The following is a 23,260-nucleotide window of genomic DNA, read 5'->3' on the forward strand; positions in this document are numbered from 1 at the left end:
GTATAGTTTCTAAATTCTTAGCCATTATACATTTCTCCAGCTAATACAGCAAATAATTTTCTTCTTCTGAAATATTCAGTTTTTTTAATTTCTGGTTTGAAACTTATGACAGTTTTGTTTTATGGAACACCAGAAGTCTGAATTTAAATTATTCAGTAGCGTTCAAAACAATCCAACACTCATTGGAATGACTCCACAACATAGCTGGTGCCAGCACTATTCCAAGTTAGGGTGTTGCAAAGGACATGCCAAGTTAAATGATCTCTAACGCCAGGATACATTTCACTCCCTAAGTTTCTTGACCGACTCTTCCATATTTGTCAGTTTATATAATATCTTAAAACACAAATAAGATTAGTGGAACAATTAAGTGTCTTCTTATAAAACCACAACCCTCTTTCTAATTAAGTTCTAAAGTTGCAGTTTTATAATTTGGAACTTTGGGGAAATGCTCAAAACATGACAATAAAACACCTTTGTCCTTATATACAAAGCTACAAGATTTAAAAATAACAACTGTATAGATTATAGAAGGTATAACCTAGAAAGTTAATAAAAAAAAAAACATACTCCACACCTAAACTACCTTAGAAAAATCCAAACTACATAGTAGCATTTAACAGAGTGACAGTATTGTCAGTGAGAATCATGTGTCTGTTTGCTTCTGAGAATGTAAAAGGCAACAGCTTGGTATTACGAAAAGTGTGTTGATCTCGAAGACCTGGTTCTGCTCAGACAGCAGGGATACAGCCTTAAACAAGCACTGTCCTCTCCTTAAGGAACAATCTAAAGGAGGAAAAACAATAATGACACAATTACTATCCTTAATTAGATTTTAAGAGCCATGACAACATTCAATTGGACCAGATGTGTAGGGGTGAGGGCATTAAGGAAAGGTTCCTTGAGATGTTCTGAAGCACTCTCAGTGACTTAAGACTTGGTCAAATTTTTGAATTCTTCTCTGAGAGAGAAACCTAGCATTTTGGTAGTTACTCTATCACTACCTTATATTTATCTCTAATTTCCTAAAACAATATTTGAATCAGAACAAGGTAGTACAAAGCTGGTAGGAATATCAAAAGCTAGGCCAGTTTCTATCCCTAGCCCCAATCTACTTGTATGCCCATGGGAAGTTAGTAAATCTGAGTTTTAGTTGTCTCTACTGTACACACACTGGTACCAAAGCCTCTGTTATGGTGAATAGTACTTCATATGGGATTTTAGTGAAGGGCCAAAAAAGACCAAGTCTACTGAGTGAATTCAAAATCCACCCAATAGAAGTAGGATTGGGTTAAGTAATAAAATACTCAATTTTATAAATATGACCTGAAAACATGTTAACATTGCCAAAAGGAAAATCCAAACTTAAAATATTTCTTCAAATACCTAGAAAACAAGGGTGAAAAAAATACCAGGACAAAAAAGACCAGTGATTACTAAGTCGGAAAAACGGGCCTGGACATAACACAACTCCAGTTCAAGCCTAAAAGACACTCAGTGCTAACTAAACCAGTCAAGAATGGAGTCACGAATATCTTCTGGATAAGTATACCCTCCAATACATAAACTAAAGTCTCAACCACCTTCAAGGTTAAATGCTTGACTCCCAAAGTTGTGACCCAGCAAAATGCTGTATAGCTAGGGTTCACCCCAAACTAGTCTCGTTCTTGGGATGCCCAACTGTCACATTTTACACCAAACATAAGGCCTTATCTAATTCAAAATTTTTAAAGTAAAAATCACACACCCTCATCTAACTTTCACATCAAGCACAAATGTTTAACATGTAAGTTTTTGTGGTAAGTATATGAAATCATGACACAGGAAATTAAGGTTATTTAAACCACCAACCAAGGCATGCCTAGTACAAGAATTGGATAGCTGCAATGGTTCAGGGGAAACCCAAGGAAGTGCTTCTGAGTACAAGACAGGGAGGCCTCAGTTTCCTCCATGAAAAGAGCATTAAGACACTTCAGTTAAGTATTAGATTCCTGCACAATAGGAGCTTTGTCCTGTATTTCATGGGCTTTAATTAGCAATTGCAAACTTTGACTTTACAAATCATAAAACCAACATTTGTTTGGTTCTCAACTCTGCTTACTCACTGAAGAAATCCGTGTCCTTGAGGAATGCAATTTGATGGGAGAAACGTAGTAGTAGATCAAAGTTGAAGGAAATATTATTTGGAATATTTTCATATCCTTGTATGTAGGTGGGTGTGAAAGACAACTTTGACTATAGTTTATTTAATGTACACTGGTGTTTTTCCTGTATATATTCTGTGTGAGGGTGTCAGATCCCCTGGAACTGGAGTTATAGACAGTAGTAAGCTGCCATGTGGGTGCTGGGAATTGAGTCTGTGTCCTCTGGAAGAGTAGCCAGTGCTCTTAACCACCTCTCCAGACCACCTGTAGTTTCTTATTTGCTATCTGCCTTGTTTTTTGAGATGTTCTCACTGGCGTGGAGACTGCCAAGTACCTAGGCTTATGTGGCCAGTAAGTCCTAGGGATACCTCAGACGTGCTCTAACTTGCCTGGCTTTCTTATGTGGGTTGTGGAGATTTAATTCAAGTTTTCATTGCTTGCAACACTTTAATAATTATCACCCAAGCCCCCTTAATATAGTTCCTTTAAAAGGATCTGACCTGCATTTTGTTTTTCCCTTTCACTCAGGGTTTGTTACTGTCTGGTTCTTTTTTTAAGAGGGGAGAGAAAAAAAAAAAAAAAAAAACAGCTCAGGATAGGGACACACTGGTCACTTTTAACCCCACCACTCAGGAAGCAGGAGCAGGCAGAACTGTAAGTTAAGGCTAGTCTGGTCTATACATATTGAGTTACAGGCCAGCCAGAGACACATACTGCGTGAGACCCTGTCTCAGGGAAAAGTCTTTGAGGTTATCATTTTTATATTTACAGTAAGCAAGTGAACATGAAAGGACAGAATTTTAATCTGGCCTTGGCTGCCCAGAATTTAAAATTCTCTGGGTGGGAGACTAGAAAATCCAACAGCAAGGCAACAGTCTCTGCATACTAAAGCCCTAAGATGTCCCTGTCCTAGACATACCAAACTTTAAGACATGGAAGTAGAAAACAAAGCCTTAGTTTTTTTAGGGGGCAGGGGCTCATTAAATATCAGTCCCATCTCACTCCTCATGAAACTTTTATTTTCATTTTTTTTAAAGAAAGGACAAATTTAGAGTTTAAAAGAATTTCCAAGCCCACCCCAAAAACCAGGCTGCAAATCTCAGCAGCTGCCCTGAGGCAAAAAGCCACGCCATTTAAACCAGCATGGGAACTCAGACATGTGGCAGACAAGAAACCACATGGTGGGAAGGACGGTTCAAAGAGTAAGGAAGCCCAAAGTGAAGGGGGGAAAAAAAAAGAAAAGAAAAAGAAAAAGCAATTAAATTGACTAGCAGCCAAATCCCATGGTGGCTCCTAGGGAATGCCTCAATTATGATTTAATGAAATCTCAGCTTCCTAAATTTTGTTTTTCGACAGCCCTGGCTGTCCTCGAACTTAGAGACCTACCTGGCTCTGTTTTCTGAGTGCTGGGACCAAAGGTGAGCACACCAGTGCTCAGCTAAACTCTAGCCCTAAGGTTTTGAAATCCAAATTAATCGGTACTTGCTTTCATGTTTAGTAATGGTTTGTAGGTTTAGCTTTCAGCTTAGTATAGATGAAGCAGAAAAAAAAAAAAAACAACAAAGCACTTGAAGCAAATGGCTACCAGAGGTTCAATTTTTTATTTCTTGATTGCTTAGTGTAAACAGAACATTATTAAAGTTCCCATTAGTCTTCTATAACCCCCAAGTTTGCAGCTATGGTTCCCCTGTCCAGTTACACTTCAAATGAAAATTAGTTCCTTGTTCACATTTCCAGTGCTTAAAGAGTGATTTGATTATTGGCTACCATATTGGGACAATACATGTACAGTGTCCACGTCACTGCAGTAAGTTCTCCTGGATAGTATTCTTTTTTTTTTTTTGGTTTTTCGAGACAGGGTTTCTCTGTGTAGCTTTGCGCCTTTCCTGGAACTCACTTGGTAGCCCAGGCTGGCCTCGAACTCACAGAGATCCGCCTGCCTCTGCCTCCCGAGTGCTGGGATTAAAGGCGTGCGCCGCCACCACCGCCTGGCTGGATAGTATTCTTATTGAGCACACACACAACACTTAACCTCAAGACCAAGCTTCACAAATACATTTATGTTGCTTACTACATTTTACTTACGACTGGCTACAAGAAATATAGTAGGAACTTAAAAGTCGTCAGTAAGACAGCACCAAAGCAGCTCAGCAAAACATTTAAACCAGCAATAACATGAGGAGTGACATGAATCAAGCCAGAGACCAAGAGAAAGCACTGCTTAAATAGGAAAACACAGGCTCACAGGACCTTAGGCCAGGAGAGCCAACACCTGAACCATAACAGTGAATTCTAGAGGGAACCACCATCTACAGATGTGTACAGTGACAAAATATGAGTAAGCAGTAATCAATTCCATGTGACTCAAAGTGTGTATGCAGGAAATAATGAAATGAAAAAGGAAAAAGCTGTCACTAGCCCATTAACGGTCTTCTGTATTGTACTCGTGGAATCCACTAAAGCATTAAGGAGTCAGTAAATTTCATGTCAATTCATGTACCTTTTAATACAATCAGCCTGGCGATATGTAAGATACATCAGGTGATATCGGAGGAGACATCCATCTGGAAGCCATTAATAACAGTTCAGTTTATTAATGGTGAAAAAGGAGATAGGCATACATGGGAGTGGAAAGAAGCTGAACTTTAGGTTAGATTCTCAATAAATCTATTGTAGTAAAGCTCCTGAAGGGGTGGGGATAGAAAATGCAATCAAGGCAAACAGTCAACAAAATGTACTAAGGAGGAATAAAAGAACTGCAGGGCAAGGCCCTAGCTACAGCCTCAATTTGTGGTGTAACTAATCTGTCTGGTTTCATGACTCATCAGGCTTCTAAGATCAGGAGAGGAAGAATGCCAGTGCTCTGTCTAGGGATTGGATAAGCCAGTACAACAAATGAAAACAGGACTAAAATGAGAGAGCGCTAAAATATCTCTTGGTAGGGCTGCAGAGGGAGCAAGAGGGACAGAGTGAAGTACTGGGCTCTGCAGAAACTGCTAAGATTCTGTTTATATATTCTAATTACGATACTATAATTTCATGATATAGCAAGGATCTCAAGTGGGAGTATAAGCTTGGGTGAGCATGTCTTTAATCTAACACGATGAAAAATACTTCAAGGCAGATCATAAGCAATAATAACCTGTAGTTTTGCTGCATAAAACCCCAGGTGAGCGCCTAGTCACCCATTTCCCTCCTTTGCTCCTATTACAATTCCCTCCGGACGCAAACGAAAATCTGTGGGAAGTGTGTCCCTCCAATTTTAAACCTGTTCAATTCCCCTGCAGGACAACGCCCACGCACCAGGTTAGCCCTTAAGACAGCCTAGAAGACTCCCGCCCATCTTCCAGAAAGCCTCGACTTGCAGATCACGAGGGGAGAGGGGGAAGGGACTGTTCCAGGCCCGGGGCGGTCTTTAGAAGCCAGGAGGCAGCAGAGAACTCCCAGAAAGGTATTGCGGCACTCCCCTCCCCCTGCCGAGAAGGGTGCGGCCTTCTCCCCGCCTACTCCACTGCGGCTCCCTTATTGATTGCAGCTCTCACGGAATTTCGGAGAGCAAGTGCCTCCTGCCTCCAAACCGGCCCGACTGAGCCCCCACTCCTTCCTCCACTCCTAGGAGTGCGCTCTGCAGGTCCGGTTCGTCTCGCCCCTCGGGCGGCAAACAACTCTAGGAGGAACCGCGCTCGCCCCCGCCCCGCCGCTCAGACCGCCCGCCCGCCCGTCCCCGCCCCCAGCGCGCGCTTCCTGCCACGTTGCGCAGGGGCGCGGGGCCAGACTCTGCGGCGCGGGGCCTTGGGGAGGGCCGGAACCTGCGAGCGCCTCCCTGCCGCCCCCGCCAGCCCGCGTATGGACTGAACTTGCACGAACGCGGGCCAATTGCAGGGGCCAGTTTTCTGGGCCCCGGGAGCCAATCAGACGACGAGGCCAGGCCGGCGGCGGGTAAACCGACTCCCCCAGAGGAAGGGGAGGGTGGGAGGCCGCCTGGGCGCCAGCCACTTTCGCTGACCCTCCCTCCCCTCCTCCCCTCCCCCGCCCCGCCAGGGGCCGGCCGCGCCCGCACGTCCAGCTCTCCTCACCCCACCTACCTCCCGCCCCACCCAGTGGGCACAGCGAGGCAGCCCAGCGGCTGCGCACTCCAGCACCCGTTAACTGACAGGCGCTTCACTCCAACCAAAACACGCCATTTGTGTTTTTACACACGGCGGGAGGAGAAAAGGCCAATCAGCGACGAGACGGGAACCGGAAGCGCTCCTCCGCCCCCCCGTGGGAGCCATGGCCGCGTCCGGTGGAGATCTTTCCGCTCCCTCCTCCCTCCCCCTCCGGTTGCGGCAGGGCGGACCGTGGCCCCGACCACCACCCGCCTGCCCCTTCCCGCGTACGGCCCGCGCCCAGCTGTGTCCCCCAGAGCGGCCCCAGCACCCCCGAGGGCTCCCCGCAAACCGCCCGTCCCCGCGAACGCGCCGAGCCACCCTCCCGCCAGAGTCCCGATCCCCTACCTAGCCGAGGCTCTCTGAGGAGCCGGAGCCCCAGAGCACAGCCTCTTCTTTAGGCGGCCCCCGGCAGCCTCCGCTGATTGGCGGCGAGCTGGCCAATAAGTGTGGGGCGGTGGGCGGAGAGGCCAATGGCGCGGCGGGAGGGGGCGTGTCCCGCGTGCCCCTGGCGCCGGCACTGGGAATCCCCGTGCGGTCAGTGGCGTTTCCGCTCGGGCAGCGGGCTGAGTGAGCTGCCGCTGCCGCCGCCGCTGCCGCCGCCGGGGGAGGGGCGGCCGCCGCCCGCCTGCGCTCAGAGACTCACGCAGCCCTAGTCCCGCCAGTCCGCCAACACAGTAGTGCCGGCCCCCCTCCGCCCCTGGCCCTCCCCCTCCCCGCCTTGGGCTCGCTCCGCCTTTCTGCCCCCCCACCCCCACCTCACGGGTACGGGCCATTCCCGGCCAGGAAACGCCGTGGCGCCGCGTTGGGCCTAACTCGAGTCTCGCTGCCTCCCGGGAGTGCCGTGCGCCGCAGCCCGGGCCCAGGCCCCGGCAGCGCCTGGGTCAAGGTAAGGGTCCAACAGAAAAGAGACACCGAACCACACGACCGGTTCCCCGGGGGAAGAAGGGTCACCTCAGTCGGCCCGCGTTCCTTCCCGTCGGGGTCGTGGGGCCTGGGCCTCCCAAGGCTGGAGCAGGAGAATTCCTTCCTTCCCGTCTTCTCGGCTACCCTTACACACCATTGCACCCCTCTTGCCCAGGGAGAAAGGCTCCTCTTAATCCAGTCGACCCCACTACCCTTTTAATGTCTTCCCTGGGTCAGGACTCTTCCCCTCCCCCTACTCTGGTCTCCCCCCTTTTTTTTTTCTGGGCACTGCCTACTCCACGTTTATACCCTTTTCAGGAGAGGCCTCTCGCAACCCTGCTCTCAAAATACACAGGCATACTTTTTTTTTCTGTCCCCGAGCCCCCCCCTCCACCCCCTGTTCCTGCGGCCTTATGACAACTCTGATCGTTCGGGGCCCAGGCCTCCCCTCCATAATCTTCCTGAATGCCTCCCCCCCTGCTTCTCGAGTCCGTATCTCAGATGGCTGCTGCTTTCCCCATACCAAAGACATTACCTCCACCACCCCCACCTCACATTCTTGGACTCCCTGTGGCGTATGCCCCAGTATCCCTGCGATATCCCTGTTGAATTTGTAGGGTTCCAGCCTGGAACTGAGCCAGATTTTGTCGGTTTCCGTGCCTAGGGCGTGGAGAGCGATCTTTTAGGAACGACTTTAAAGACGGGGGAAAATGTGCCCCTTATGAATTCTCTTCCCTTATGCGTGCAAGCTAAGATGTGAGGTGAGCGGTGATGGGCAGAAGCCCTGTTTTTAGTAGGTAAATCGCGCTGAGGGAAAGTTTTAACTGCTGGGAAAGCCCCTTCTATGCTAATTTATTCTATAGAGCGCCTTTGCCTTTTTCATTCTTGGGAATAAGGGATCTTTCTCCTGTATACTGATGCTGCAGCCCGCTCTACTGGTCTGGGTCAGGGGTGCGTGTATGACCTGCATTTTCTGCTTTCTCATGTTACTTGTGTAATGTGTTCACCAGCAACTCATATCTTGCCCAGAGCTGTGAGCTAGCTCTACTGGGTTTTGTCTATACCTGGGTTCCTTTTTCCAATTTTTCCTGGGTTAGAATACTTAAAGAATTTAGGTTCTCTAATTTCCTCCATACTTTCACTAAATAAACTGTTTTTCGATGACATATTTCTGACCAAGGTCATGTTTATATTACTTCTTGGGCATATGTTAAATAGCTATACTTTTGATTGGAGAAGATCCTGATGATTGTTACCAGCTTTTTCAGGAGGAGGTATTGAAGGGAAAGTGCTTTTGATGGTTAATTTTATATTAATAATGGTTTTAGGTCGCTAGGAGGAAAGCTGTAAGGGGTAGTTTTAGATGTTTACAGTCTGACCTAGGATTGAGGCAGAGAATACTGACATAATGAGAGATTTCTGAGCTTGGAGGACACAGGAATTTTTTTCCCTTGGATTTGTTCCAGTTTTCTCAGGAGGATCATTAGTTCTCTGGCCAAAATTTGTGGCCAGTTATAGGAGTAGAGCCTTTAAGGCTATTCAGATTGTCATGTGTAGAATATTGAATTATGTCCTTTGGTAGGACACGACCCAAGGCTCTTGTTCCTAGCTGTAAATTTAAATTTGATTGCTGAATGTTTGGAAAATTGGCCTTCTAAAAACCAAAGCTTAATACTTACTCCTAAATTGCTTGTTTAATTAAAAACGAATATTTGGAATTTGGTACATGTTGATTTTTCTAACCAGAGATCTCAATTTAAAACTGACCTTAGCATTATTTCTTTCTAAAAGCATACTTCCAGCCCTTCCAGCATGGAGCACTGGTCAAAAAAAAAAAAAAGTGTGTGCTAAGAAGTGGGGGTGGGGTAAAGAGAAGGTTGCTCCTGTGTTGGATCACAGGAGTGAGTATACAAGGCGGCAGCAGCTGCTGGCTCTGGAGCTCTGGTTGCTACGTGAGAAGCTTGAGTAGTGCTGGCTGCTGTCTCCAGGGAAGGACAGCAGTGCAGCGTCCATTAATGCTGTTGGCTGCAGGGAACTGCACTTAGGCGATGGCTGCTCAGGACTGGAAAGAAACCTTGCTTGCTTTCCTGGGAAATTGTACTGCTGAGCTGGTTTGCTTTTTGTTAGTGAAGAGACCAGGATTAGCAATTCATAACTGTATCCATTTATGGATATCACCATCTGAAAACTGAGTCAAAGTTAAAGAGTTTGGGTTTTTGTTTGGGGAGGGGGTTGGCAGCTTTTTTGATGTTACCTAAGGTTTTATACTAATAAAAAGTTCATTAGTGTTTTGATTTTTTTTAATCCTTTTGAAGACTAAAGTACCAATGTAAAGATTTCCCTGAGTACCAGGACATGGTGAGGAGGATCTTTATGTTCTATTTTTTCAATGCAACTGATATGTTTTCCTCTATCTCTTAATTGCTTAAGTCACTTGTCTCTCCATATTAGACCATATTTACCTTCGTGAATAGATGTTCTGCTAAACATCTTAACTATAATTGGAAGCCTAAACTAAAAAGAGCTGCTTTTGGATTAATATTTAATTTTTTTGTTCTTATTTTCTATATTAATCTGTAGACCTCTACAGATTAGATATCTTCACTGATGTTTGACCTATAAATTGGATTAATTGTGTATGTGTTGGATTATAGTCTTTCCACTGAACAAAGATGATGTGTCTTGACAGTAATCCATCAGAAACAGGAAAAACCAGAAGGAATGTTCAGAAATTGAGTAAGTTTGGTTTAGGATAGTAAGAAGGCAGTAAGAGTCCCTTCTAAGTTTTAATATCAGTCCCCAACTGAACAGAACCAGGATGATCTCTGATTAAGCCCAGTAGTTTGTCTGACAGAATATTTGAAACTGAGCCATCATCACCTAGGCATGTGCAACGAATAAAATTGTGGGTTTTTTTTCTCCCTAAGATTATTACTGCAACCAATACCTGTTCTTCAAGATTCTGTTTGTCCAATTTTGTATCAAGTATTTAAATCCCACAAACATCTATAATTTGTAGTATGGCTCTAGCATTTGTGGCAGGGAACCAAGAAACAATGGTGAGCATTTTGTCATTCACAGATGTGGTTCATATTTTTCCAGTGCTAAAAGCAGGTCTATAAAACAAAACTCTTAATGGTTGTTTCAGGTGGTTTTAATACATCGGTAAGATGCTATAACCCATAGGTATTATTTCACTCATGCTGGCCATTACTATACTTACAGCTCAAGATATTTACAGTTAAGATACAAGTGTTTTTAGCTTAATTATAATATACAAGTTTTTCTTAGAAAATAATGACTACTACTTTTATTTCTTGTTTTTTGGAACTGGTTGTAGTCTCACTATAATCCCTCTGGAGGATCAAGAGGCTTTTTTCTTAGAAGGATTGCTTGGACTGGCACTTAAAAATGCTTACATCTTTTGATACTGTTGAGTATCTAAGAGCCTGCATACTTTCCAAAATTATTCTGACCTTGTGACAAAGGTGGATATGTCAGCTTTGCCTTTGGATGGGGAAATAAAATCATCTTCATATTGAAATAACTGAAACATTAGGCCATCGCAATCAGTAATTGTTGAGTACATATCAAAGGGAAATTAGATCATAAATAAATAAGATTTTTACTAGTAACTTTCAGCTAAACTCTAGTGACTTGTCAGTTTATTTTGAAATTGAGAGGCCTAGCTAGTGGTGAACTTAAACTGCAAAGTGCCTTGGAAAATGTGTGTATAATACAGGTGGTCATTTATAATTTGACTTCTTAGAAAAGTAATGCACCTATATTATAGATTGATAGTACTCTGGACTCGAGATTCTAACATGTCTACTAAATGACATGACCTTCATTTGGTATTGTATATATTCTCTAATGGCTAGAATTCAGGGAAGGTTGCAAAAGGTAGAGAGAATAGCCTTTCTTTCACTAATCTATACATACTTTGTTAAATCATGTAATCTTAGGGAAATTGTCCTATTCTGTATTTAATTATAAATGGGGTAGAGATGCCAGTAACCCTGACGGGTGATTCTGTTAGCAAGCATCACTTGGGAGTGTTCTTATTCAGCATTTGAGGAAGGGAGCTGTGAGGTAACTAAAGGGACAGTGATGCTCAGTCCAGCCTCTCTCTCTCTCTCTCTCTCTCTCTCTCTCTCTCTCTCTCTCTCTCTCTCTCTCTCTCTGTGTGTGTGTGTGTGTTTGTGTGTGTGTTCCTTCTGAGTAAGGGGTCTCAGACCCCATCCTGCCCCGCTCTTTCCTTTTTATTGATTTTTTTTGGCAGCGTAACTAGGGAAATGCCTTATTTAATGTAAATTCCCTTAAAATATCTTTGATATGAAGTCAGAAAAATGAATTTTTGGCTTTTTCGAATCCTTGGTATTTTTAAAACCCTAAGATTATTGGTCAGTTTTGCTTGGAACCTGTCTCTTCTGTCTTGTAGTGTGAGACTTCCCAGAGTTTTCATGGTGAATTGAAGTGATAGTCATATATGTGTACACTCAGAGGCAATGAAACCTTTAAAAAAAAAAAAGAGCCTTAATGTTCTGAATTACAATATAAAACAAATCAGAGGCTATAGAAATTTCTGGCTAGGGAATCAAGTTTTTGATTTATACTGCTCGATCAAAGGGAAATGCCAGTTCCTTGCTGCTCTGTTTGAGAAATAGGTGGAAGTATGGGAGGAGCCACAGACCTCTGCAGCAGGATTTGGTGTGAGTAGAAAAGGAAGATTTTTGTTTCAAATCGCCAGCTGCTTATGTCAGACTGACTCCCTTATTATGCTTCCAGTAGGCCTGTCAATATGGCCAAACAGCTAGATAAGTGCGGGGCAGGACAAAGGGCTCTTTGCACAGCAGGGAAGCAGTGTTGGTGGGGGAGGGGCAGGAGGTAGGAAAAGCAAAAGGAGGTTTTTTTCCCCCCCAGGAGATTATTCACTTAGGTTTACAATTAAAGAAACTGTTTTCAGTTCCCACTCTAGCCTTGAATTCATGCCAAACATATACTTTTAAGCCCAAATTCCATATATTCTAGAAATCTGGGAAGAATCTATTCTATCTTCCAAGGGAAAAAACAAAAACCTCAAGCTTTGTGTGGATTAGAGTGAGTTCCATATTCCCTGCCCTTCTAAATGTAAGTTGCCTCCTTAGTGGACCAGGTCTAGAGCATCTGCTAGCCAGATTTTAGTAAGGATTGAAATGGCACATTCTGTGTGAATTAAATTTGTATTTCAATACATGCAGTATGTTTAGTTGGGTTTAGATTCGACAAGGTGTCAAATACTGTGTTTTCTTTCCTTTGTGCAGTAATTGCATATTGTTAACTTTGATTTTATTTTAGTAAAAGGAAATGCACAGTCCAGCATTCACATGTTTGATCACCTTCAAGTAAAAATGTGTCTTGAAAAGGGTTTGATTTTTTTTTTTTTTTTTAATATGACAGGCCATTGTAGCTCACATCTGTATGTCCTGAGCTACAGAATAAGACTTTGTCTCAGAAAAGAAAAGCAACAACAACAAAAACACACACAAAAAGGAAAGCTACCTTATTGTTTCAGTCTTCCTCCTACTTCCTGCAGAATCTGATATGCTCTGGAGATTACTGCTGCCCCCATCTTTTAGTTTAGGCTCAATCCTATTAGTTTGTGCTTAGCTCTCAGCAGAAGGTGATTGCATCTAGCTCGTTACTTAATAAGAATTATGGCGTTAGAGGTGTGTAAGCTATATCTCTTACAGGGAAAACCATGAGATACTGCCAAATTTAGGTTCCTGTTGAAGTTGTTATTAAAACGTTCAGTCTGTCCTGAATCATTTCAGCTAGTTTTAAAGTAAATGTCAAATGTTACATGTATGAGAGTTCTCTTTAAAAATTGCATTCACAAATCAGACAGCAGTTATTTAGATTACAAAAGGATTCCTCCTTATAAAGTAATATATGACAGTTCATTTCCATGAACAGTTTGTTTTAACAATTTAATTTTTAGAAATCCTTGAACTGTTTTTCCAAGAGCACATCTGTTGCTTGAATGAGATAAAGAAAACTATAATGCTGATTTCTTTTTATGGATTGGCAAAGACATGATTTTAAACTAACATAACCACAATGTTGTATATAATATACATTGATCAAGTTTTGTGTCATTTCTCTTTTGTTAAAGAAATACAAGTGTGTTGCCCACATAATACTTTAAGTATGACAGTCTGGACAGTTATAACACATAGAATATTTTGATCTAAAAAGGGAAATTTGAGAGGCTAGTGAGAAGGATCAGTTGATGAGGTATTTGCAAAAAGAGGACTTGAATTCGGTTCCCCAGACCCATGTAAAACAGCCATGTGTGTAATGGATAATGGATGCTTGTAATCCCAGCCCTGGGCAGGCAGAGACAGATCCCTGGGGCTCACTCAGCAGTCAGTCTGGCCTACTTGGCTAATTTAGGCCAGTAAGAGACCCTGTATGAGTGTTGGAGGGAAAGACAGTGCCCAAGAAATGAAATGACGGTTGTCCTCTGGCCCGAATATGCATACCCATGTGCGCACATGCCCAAACAAGAAAGTAAATTTGTATTGTGTCACTATCACAGCTGTGAAAAGTTTCTCATCAGCAAAATAACAACAGCATTAATATGAACTTCAGTGAGGTATATTAAATGTTACTATAGAAATTTAGATGGTCACTTCTTTGCCTTACAATCACTTAACATGGATTATTTCCATAGATTTGTGAAACTGAAAGGAAGCTAGTTCTAGTCAATCTCTCTACCAAGTAGCTAGTGCTAGCATTAGAATTCCCTTTGAAAATATTAGAAATCTCTTAAAATGTAGCTTTTATTGCTTCTGTTAGCTGAATCAGACTAGAGACCTAAAACAGATCCTGACAAAAGTGAAGAAGTAGGAAACTACATCTTGATCCTAGTAATGTTTATAACTGACGGCATCCCAAACAGCTCATTTCATTTTCATAAGACTGAGGCAGCAGTAGGCCAATATGGAGGTGAAACACATACACACAGCACCTCATCTTGCCGTGCAGCTGCTCCACCTTACTTCCTGCTATTATTATCCCACTACGCCTCTTCCCAGCAAAAAAGAAACTAGGACAAAGAGGGGAACTGAATGGGCTACTGTAGTTTATATTCTGATAGGTTGTGGGTTTGTTTTAATGTTCTAAAGCTAATGCTTAAAAGTCTAGTGACAGAGGTAACTTTTATGCCCTTCACTCTTTTCAGATCTTATTCAGAGTCTTAGCTTGGAGAAAGGTTTTAAAGCACATACTTTCATTGGCTATTCATGGTTATTATCACTACCAGATGCCACTGCATTATAAGGTGAAATCCATTGTGTATTTGCAGTTTGTATTACCAGTGGAGATTACCAATGTATACAGACAGCTTGGGTTTAGGACTAGAATTAAGATTTTAAAGTTAAACCTTTTTATCCTTTGGCCTCTCTACCTAATTAAATAGCTGTTTGAATATAAAAATTTTGTGCCTGAATTCTTTAAGCTTTTTTTGAACACTATTCAAAATGAAAGTTTTGATTTTTATCATTTTTCTTGTTGTATTCTGTTGCTGAGATTCCTTCCTCTTCACTCCTAAAATGTGAAGATTTTTTAGCCACTACTCCCCCCCCCCAAATAATTGAATAAGCTGTGTGTGTGCTGCTGCTGTTACAGTAAGAATGGAAACTTTGTAATTCTTAGACATTATGATCTGGTTCAGATTTTCCAGGATTGTGCTAGTATATTTAATAATGTAGTGTCAGTCCACAGGGATTTCATTGTTTTATGTTTGCATTCATTGTCAATTTGTATTAGGGAGTTGTTGTTTTCTCTCCCTATGTGCATGACTTTAAAAATTTTTTTATTCCTGTCTTGTTCTGATCTTTATCCCATATTAAAAAATTCTATTTCCTACCACCAACCATCATGTAGTTTTGTGCCTTCATGGCTTTTGTGAAGAAGGGTGATTTAACAGTCAATTGAACATTCTTGTTATCCAAGCAAGGTTTTACTTATAAAGAACCTTAAAAGACATGTTAGCAATTAGTTTTCCTCTGCATTAATTTATATTAAATTTTTCTTTACTATGAACTGTTGAGTTGGCTTGTTTTTAGAGGAAAAAAATAGTTATATTTATTTCAAAAAAATGTGGTTATTGTGACATTTGAGAGATATCAAAAGAGTGCTTTTTTTCTTTTTCTTTCTTTCTTTTTTTTTTTTTTTTTTTTTTTTTTTTTTTGTAGTTTTGAGAATTGAATCCAGGACCTTGCCTGTGTTGGCAAGTGCTATCTATATATAAGACCAAAAGGACATTTAGGAAAAAAAACAAAACTTACTTTCATTCTAAGATAAGTATTTAACCTCCTAAAACAGAACAAAGATGGGCTTTTGAGGCAGTAAGATAACTACACAGTAAGTGTAACATTAGATTGCTGTATGAATGCATTCATTTTATTTTCTCAATTTTGTGGCACAAACTACTACAGCCATGGAAGTAAATGTGTTTCTGTGCCCACAGCCTGAAAAGTGTTAGCTAGAATTGCTTTTTTTTTTTTTAAACTGTAAGAATAGATCTGGAAAAAATATAGAAGCAAGTCTAAAATTGATATTATTTGATTAATATTTTTAAAGTATCTTAAAACATTTCTATTGTTTTTTTGTTTGTTTGTTTGTTTGTTTTCCGAGACAGAGTTTCTCTGTGTAGCTTTGCGCCTTTCCTGGATCTCACTCTGTAGACCAGGCTAGCCTCAAAGATCCACCTGCCTCTGCCCCCCAAGTGCTGGGATTAAAGGCGTGCGCCACCACTAGCAATATTTCTGTTCTTTCTAGACAAATTTAGTTTTATTTATATCGAATAGAACTTTAATTTATAGCCCAGCAAAAGTACAAAATAAGGACAGGTTGATAATGTCAAAGCACATTTAAAGGTGCAGCTGAAAATATATGAAATTGTTGGGATTTTTGTATTTGGACTACTTGTATTGAAAGAGTGTGTCTGTTTGTATTTAAAATCTTCAAAACAAAATAACAGAATCTTTACAGGTTAAACAATCACTTCATTGACCACACAATAAATAAGCAGAACTAAATTTAAATACCTTCTAAGAATCAAAACAAGTAAACAAGTAAACATTGTTAACATCAGCTATAGTACTCAGAAGTTACTGTTGCTATATACCAGGTATAATAAGTAAATAAGAAAGCTAACTCCAAGGTACTTTTACTTTGGAATTTGGGGTTTAGTTGGCCTGAACCAAATGTTTTTACTTCACTCATAGACTTGATGCTCAGGATTAAGAGGACTTCCTGATCTTCTAAAGCAGTGGTTCTCACCCTTAATGCTTCTGACCTGATGTTGTGGTGACCTCCAACCATACAGTTACTTTTGTTGCTACTTCATAACTGTAATTTTGCTACCGTTATAAACCATAATGTAATATCTGTGTTTTCTGATGGTCTTAGGTGACCCCTATGAAAGGACTGTTGAACAACCCCCAGGAGTCTCAACCCATAGGTTGAGAACCACTGTTCTAGAAGATCCATGTTTGATTCCTACCACACTCAAGCTCCAGGGGAGCTGATAGTCTCTTCTGGCCTTCCAGGGAACCCGCATTTATGTGCATATAATTCACCAATAAAATAAATCTTATACAAAATTGCAATGGCTAACCAAGAGGTGAAAAGTAACTTTTTGGTGGAATGCCTTAGTTTTTCCTAAATATGTAATATTAGTAGTGCATTTCTGTGGTGAATAATTGTGCAAAGGATTCAGCTGATTTATTAAAATGCTATTTATTTTCTGCGTATGGGTGTTTTGTCTGTATCTGTTTGCATCATGTGCATGCACGATACCTGTAGAGATGAAAGAAAGTGTCAGATCCGCTGCTGTTGTGCTTATAAATGGTTGTGAGCCACTATGTAGGTTCTAGGAATTGAACTCTGGTCTTCTGTAAGAACAGCCAGTGCTTTTAACCACTGAACCATCTTTCCAGCACCTCAGCTGATTACCTTTTTTTAGAATAATGACAAGAAAGGCAAGTGTTCTGTAGAGCTACACCCTAGTCCTGAAATAATTTTTCTTAAGCTTTTGTGAGGAGGGACCATGCTGTATCTCAGTTTCCCTAGGACAGACCCACTGTTTTAGCATCTCAGATAGATAACATGTGACACCCTTTTTACTCTGAAAAACTGGCCCAGAACAGACCATCAACTATGGAGGAAACTCAGTCCCTACCTAGAAAACCAGTTTTCTTTGTAGAGTTCTGATTCTGTGCTAGAATTTGTTGGTTTCTTATTCTCCCCTAGTAAACAATTTTTCAAATGTATTTTCTTTTCATTAATAGTATATTAATGAAAAATCAAGAAGTAGCTAAAGATTGGATTAATTTTAAAACTTTATTAGGGAAAGTCTAAACACAACAAAACAGAAAAATGGGCTTCCTTTGGTTTTATCAAATTGTTAGTTTAAAATAGCCTGTTTAGGGCTGGGCATGGTGGCACATACCTAATCCCAGCACTTGAGAGACAGAGACAGGTTTACAAAGTGAGTTCCAGGGCTACACAGTGTGAGACCCTACCCCAAAACAACAACAACAATAATAGCCTGTTTAGGGATCAAGGGTATAACTCAGTATTAGAACATGTGCCTAATACACACCAGGATTCTCCCAGCACACCCTACTCAAATCCATTTGGTTAAGATAAGGATCATAATGGGACTGGACTCAGCAGTTAAAAGTACTTGCTGCTTTTGCAGAGGACCTGGGTTGAGTTCCCAGCTTCCAGATGGTAACTTTGTAACTCCAGTTCCAGGGGATCTGACACCCTCTTCTGGCCTCCATGGTCACCTGCAACACATGTGATTCAGATACATAAATGCTGGCAGAACACTCATACATAATAACTTTTTAAGGTAAGGGCCATACTTGGACTTGATTGGGTTGAGTCTATAGATTTTTCTCTCCCTCTTTTTTGTGTCATGCATGTTTTTTAAAATACTGTTTTGTAGAGTTTCTAATTTTTGAATTTCAAAGGCTAGGTTGTCGTTGATACATTTTGCTATGAAATGTCCTTATACCTACATTTCATATGAATAAGTGATTAGGTAGTATGATATTGTAGGGCTGGAGAGATGACTCAGCAGTTAAGAGCACTGACTGCTCTTCCAGAGGACTAGGTTCAATTCTCAACACTCACATGGCGACTCACATCTATCTGTATCTCCAGTTCCAGGGCTTCTGACACCCTCACACAGACATACATGCCAGCAAAACACCAATGCACATAAAATAAATAAATTTTATAATGGTATTGTGTACTTTGTTGAGTTTCATAGTATTTGCCTGTTAGGATATTAAGCAACTGTTGATATTTGTGGCCTAGGTCAACCATCCTCAAATGTTAGTAGTTAAAAGCTGAAGTTCCCAAAAAATTGTTTGAGTGGGTTCTGGAGAGATGGCTTAGCAATTCAGACAGAGCACATGCTGCTCTCTTCCAGAGGACAGGAGTTCACTTCCAGGCATTCATGTCAGGTGGCTCATAGATGCCTTCATCCAGCCTCCTTGGGTATATACACATATATACATAAATAAAAGATGAATCTTTAAAATTTTTAATTACCAATCAGATTTTTTTTTAATGACATTTGTTGGTTGGTTGGTTTTCAGGTTTGTTGTTTTAGTTTTTATGGTTTTTAGAGACAGGGTTTCTCTGTGTAGGCCTGGCTGTCCTGGAACTCACTCTGTAGACCAAGTTGGTCTCAAACTCAGAGATCCACCTGCCTCCCAAGTGCTGGGTTCAAAGGTGTGCACCACCACTCCCCAGCTTGACATGAGATTTTTTTTTTAATGAACAGAAACTTTCTATTTTTTTAATGACATTGTTTTACATTTTTGCAGATCTCTTTAGTATCAATCTTAATAAAAGACAGCTGCCTTTTCAAAACTGCTTCTGCCTTTAATTTGTGATAAGCTGAAAACTGAACTTTCATGCCTCATATGGATATAGTCAGAAAAGGGAAGAACAGTGTGCCTCTTGAGGGAGTCTAGCAGATTTCAGGAGCTCTATCAACTGTGCTTGGAATCATGGGCCTAGAGCCATTCTTCTTTCTTTATGCTTTTGAAATGGTGATATTCTATCACTTCATATATTGTTTAGGCTGAAATATTCCCTTTGATGTATTATTGGGTAAAGTTACAGTTGAATACCAAAGGCAAGATGAGTAGTTGTTTTTCATCACCCCTATTTATTGGTTTTCAAAATAATGGATTGGTAACTTAGCAACCACAGGAGGTGATCAGTGAAGTATTACTATTTTGTGCTCATGGTTTTGAATATGTTTAATGTGTTAGTTTCTTGCTGTTACTATTTTTGACATTCGGATTGTATGTACTGCCGTTGGCTGTTGGCTAAGTAAATCCTTTAAATTCATTCTTACTTTCCTCAATTGTTTCATTGCTTTCTAGTTCTAGTATGACCAAATGTTTTAGGATCATTTTTACCGTTTCTGACTCCGAAACAGTGTCTCGTGTGTGTGTGTGTGTGTGTGTGTGTGTGTGTGTGTGTGTGTGTGTGTGTGTGTGTGTGTGTGCGTGTGTGTTGGGGTGGGGGTAGTCTTTTGCTTTGCTTTTGTAACAGGGTCTTGGGATATATAGCACATATTCACCTGGAACTCAGAGGACTGTCTTCCTTCTTCAGATATTTCACTAGGCTTTAGTTTGTTTTAATGAGAATTGATCCTTGGAGACTAGAAATGTTCATTGTTCTGAATTGATGCTGCTGTTTCTAGGTCTTTTAAATAAACAAGGCTTTAAAAATACTTTTATTTTTGTCAGGCAGTGGTGGCACATGCCTTTAATCCTAGCACTCAGGAGGCAGAGCCAGACAGATCTCTGCCAGATCCAGGACAGACACCAAAGCTACACAGAGAAACTTTGTCTCAAAACAACCAAAAAGAAAACAAAAAACAAAGCTTTTATTTTTAAAACACCTAATCACTGATATTTCAAATTCAGTGCCACATACTTAATGTAAACTGATCTCTTTTTTTTTTCTGTGCCCAGCTCCCCATTTCCAGTGACACCAACATATTTCTTCACTTTTTGCCAAAGTATACTCAAACCAGTTTTAGATTAGTAGAACAATATGATTATTAAAAGGTGGGTGGTTTGTTTTCTTTTGTTTCCTCTTTTTCCTTAAAGCATATCCCTTCAGGCACAGTCAATTAAATTACAGTATTTTTAAATCTCTTAGAGTGTTCTCTGTGTGGTTATGCCACCAGCTTGATACTCAGTGAAGTTAATTTTTTATTTCTTTTTCAGGGATAACCTCCTGCTTTACAATTAAATAAATTAAAGTACTAGTTACTCTGAAGTTTACAAAGCTAAGTATGGTTTAAAAAAAAAAAAAACTACTTTTTTATTCCCAATGTCTTCTTCCCTGTCCTCTTTCTCTCTTATACTCAGACTTCACCTATTCTTTATGAACATTACAGTATTTTTTGCATTTACGTTTATGGGTAGGCATGCACATCTGCATGCATGAAGTCAGAAGTCAACTTGTGAGTCAGTTTTCTCTGTCGTATGCATTTTGTGGATCAAACTTGGGTATATAGGATTGATGTAGAACACCTTTTTCTGGTGAGCCATCTTGCTGACTCTCAAGATGGTATTTTCTCAGGATACTTCTGTTTTAATGAAAGAAGTACTTAGACTTAGTTTATTTAAATATTTCCCTTTGGATTTTTCAATAACTAACAAATAGTTTTATGCCATAAAACTAGTGGCATAGTTTCTTTCAGGAACTAAAACGTCTTGTATAACTTATTTGGGATAGGAATCTTTTTCTACTAATAAAAGCCGTTTAATGCTAGATTATGTTTGTTTCTGGTAGCTTCAGGTATCCTTGACACTGCTGCTGTTGTAATAGCTCCTCAACAGGCATTTCTTGAATAGTTCACCGTTAGGCTTGAAATTCAGGCGCTATTTAGAAGTACCTTTTTGTTTGTTTGTTTGTTTTTGTTTTTTGTTTTTTGTTTTTTGTTTTTTTTTTTGAGACAGGGTTTCTCTGTGTAGCTTTGGAGCCTGTCCTACATCTCGCTCTGTAGACCAGGCTGGCCTCGAACTCATAGAGATCCGCCTGACTCTGCCTCCCGAGTGCTGGGATTAAAGGCATGCGCCACCACTGCCCAGCAGAAGTACCCTTTTTTACTTTATCACTTCAATTCCAAATAAATCCATTTTTTAAATTAATTTATTGATTGAATGATTGGTTTTTCGAGACAGGGTTTCTCTGTGTAGTTTTGGTGTCTGCCCTGGATCTTGCTCTGTAGACCAGGCTGGCCTCGAACTCACAGAGATCCACCTGACTCTGCCTCCCAAGTGCTGGGATTAAAGGCGTGTGCTACAACCGCCCCTAAATGCTTTAAAATTGGTTAAATGTTTAATTCTTGCTAACTGTGACATCTTAGAGTTATAATTTCATGTTTCAGCACTATCAAGTTATAATAAGTAGACTAACAGTATTAAATTATAATAGGCAAAACAGTGAGGAATAGTGATTAGAATGTGAAGGTTCTGAAAGGGGAAAATGAGCGTGAGAGGAATATGCTGAATATACTGTATATACATTATATATTTGTGTATACAAATTTAAATTATAAAGGAAATAGTACAATTTGAGATTGATTTGTCGTCCCCACCCCCCACAAAAAAAGATGGGGGCGCTGGAATTGGGTAGACCTTAATTCATCCTTTGGTTCTATATTAATGTGTACACACATTTTTGGGTGCTTGATAAGGCAAGAAGGTACAGAACCCCGTGGAAGTGTAGTTACAGGAGTTTGTGAGCTTCCCAACATTGGTGCTGGGAACTGAACCTGGGTCTTCTGCAAGAGCAGAGTATACTCTTTAACTGTAGATCCCAGATTCTAAGTTTTAATTCAAGTTTCTTGGCAAGTTTAATTCTTTGGCCTAATAAGAAATAGTACCTTCCTCATAGAGTTGTTACTATACATTACTAAACATCACATGAGGTAATGCATGAAAATGGAGTATAGAAACAGTGGCGGGTACAAAATAATCAGTAAACAGTAGCTTTTAATTTGAAAGTTGGTATTTTAGGAGTATTTGATTAGTTTTCTAAGCTCTAAATCAACCTTACTTAGGATTAAGTTCATATGTTATAAATAGCACCTGATTTTCATTATTATATTGATTATATGAAAATAACTAATTGATAACAAAGGAGTAATTGGTACCTAGTTGAAATTTGAAACTTCTGGCTTAATTTGTTTATAGTGCTGTAGTCAAACCCAGGGACTTGCATGTGCTTGTCAGTTGTCTTGCTATAGAGCTATATCCCCAGTCTTTCCTCCTCTGAATTAAAAGTCTCATTAGCCCAGGTTGACCTTGAACTTGTGAATCTGACAGCTTCCACCTCCTACGTGGGACTACATGCCTTCACTACAGTAGGCAGGTCTCTTGTTTTATAAATCTGCCAGTGCTTACTTCAGAAATGTAATCACTGAATGGCTCAGCTGTGCAAGCCCTGGAACTCATTTAAAGTTGGAGGAAGAGAACAAAATCTAAAAAGATGTCCTCTGACCGCCACACCTGTGCTGTTATATGTGTGTACCCCCACAGACTCACACAATAAAAAAAAAATATTTTTTAAAATTTTAGTAGAATAGGGTGCTTTAAGGACAGCTGAACCTTAGGAATTAGAGTCTTCAAAGTAGCTATAGAGTACCATGTATGCTATAGAGTACCATGTAGGGTTCATTCTTTACCCTAATTGGGATTATCTGTCAGTGAAGCTTGAGTGCTTAAAGGCGCGCGCGCACGCACGCACGCACGCACGCACACACACACACACACACACTTTGTAAAAAAAGGCCCTTGAAGTAACCTCTCTCACTAAGTCCCCTGGGATGACTTTGAACTAACAGTGTAGCTCAGGCAATGTGGGATCTTCCTGCCTGAACATTATAAGTAGCTGGGATTACAGGTTTGCCATCAGGTCCAGGCATTCCTTAACCATAGAAAGTTAATCTTTGCTTTTTAAAAG

The 23,260-nt window shown here is 40.7% G+C and overlaps 2 protein-coding genes across 22 annotated transcripts in view; one reads left to right on the forward strand and one right to left on the reverse strand.

Moving 5' to 3' along the window:
• Window positions 1–270: 270 nt before the first annotated feature.
• Window positions 271–7,068, reverse strand: LOC107399557 (uncharacterized). Of its 2 annotated transcripts, XM_076567568.1 has the most exons (3): window positions 6,641–7,068; window positions 4,645–4,708; window positions 271–786 (listed from the first exon to the last, which is right to left on the reverse strand). In XM_076567568.1, the coding sequence occupies exons 1-2, from the start codon at window positions 7,066–7,068 to the stop codon at window positions 4,657–4,659; spliced, it is 480 nt and encodes a 159-aa protein (XP_076423683.1). In that variant the 3' UTR covers window positions 271–786; window positions 4,645–4,656. The 2 variants fall into 2 exon arrangements, with proteins under 2 accessions (XP_076423683.1, XP_076423684.1); XM_076567569.1 differs by lacking the exon at window positions 4,645–4,708 and having other exon boundaries at window positions 608–786.
• Window positions 5,939–23,260, forward strand: part of Setd5 (SET domain containing 5) — an 89,945-nt gene continuing 72,623 nt past the window's right edge. For 15 of the 20 annotated variants that reach the window (XM_076567550.1, XM_042273789.2, XM_076567545.1 and 12 more), the window contains exon 1: window positions 7,044–7,181. The gene's annotated coding sequence lies outside the window, so the exon portion shown is untranslated. Of the gene's footprint in view, window positions 6,084–7,043; window positions 7,182–23,260 lie in introns of those variants that run through there. The other 5 variants (XM_076567563.1, XM_042273792.2, XM_076567554.1 and 2 more) reach the window with 5 other exon arrangements.

This window comes from Peromyscus maniculatus, chromosome 3 (genome assembly GCF_049852395.1).
Source record: "Peromyscus maniculatus bairdii isolate BWxNUB_F1_BW_parent chromosome 3, HU_Pman_BW_mat_3.1, whole genome shotgun sequence".
NCBI classification, from domain to species: domain Eukaryota; kingdom Metazoa; phylum Chordata; class Mammalia; order Rodentia; family Cricetidae; genus Peromyscus; species Peromyscus maniculatus.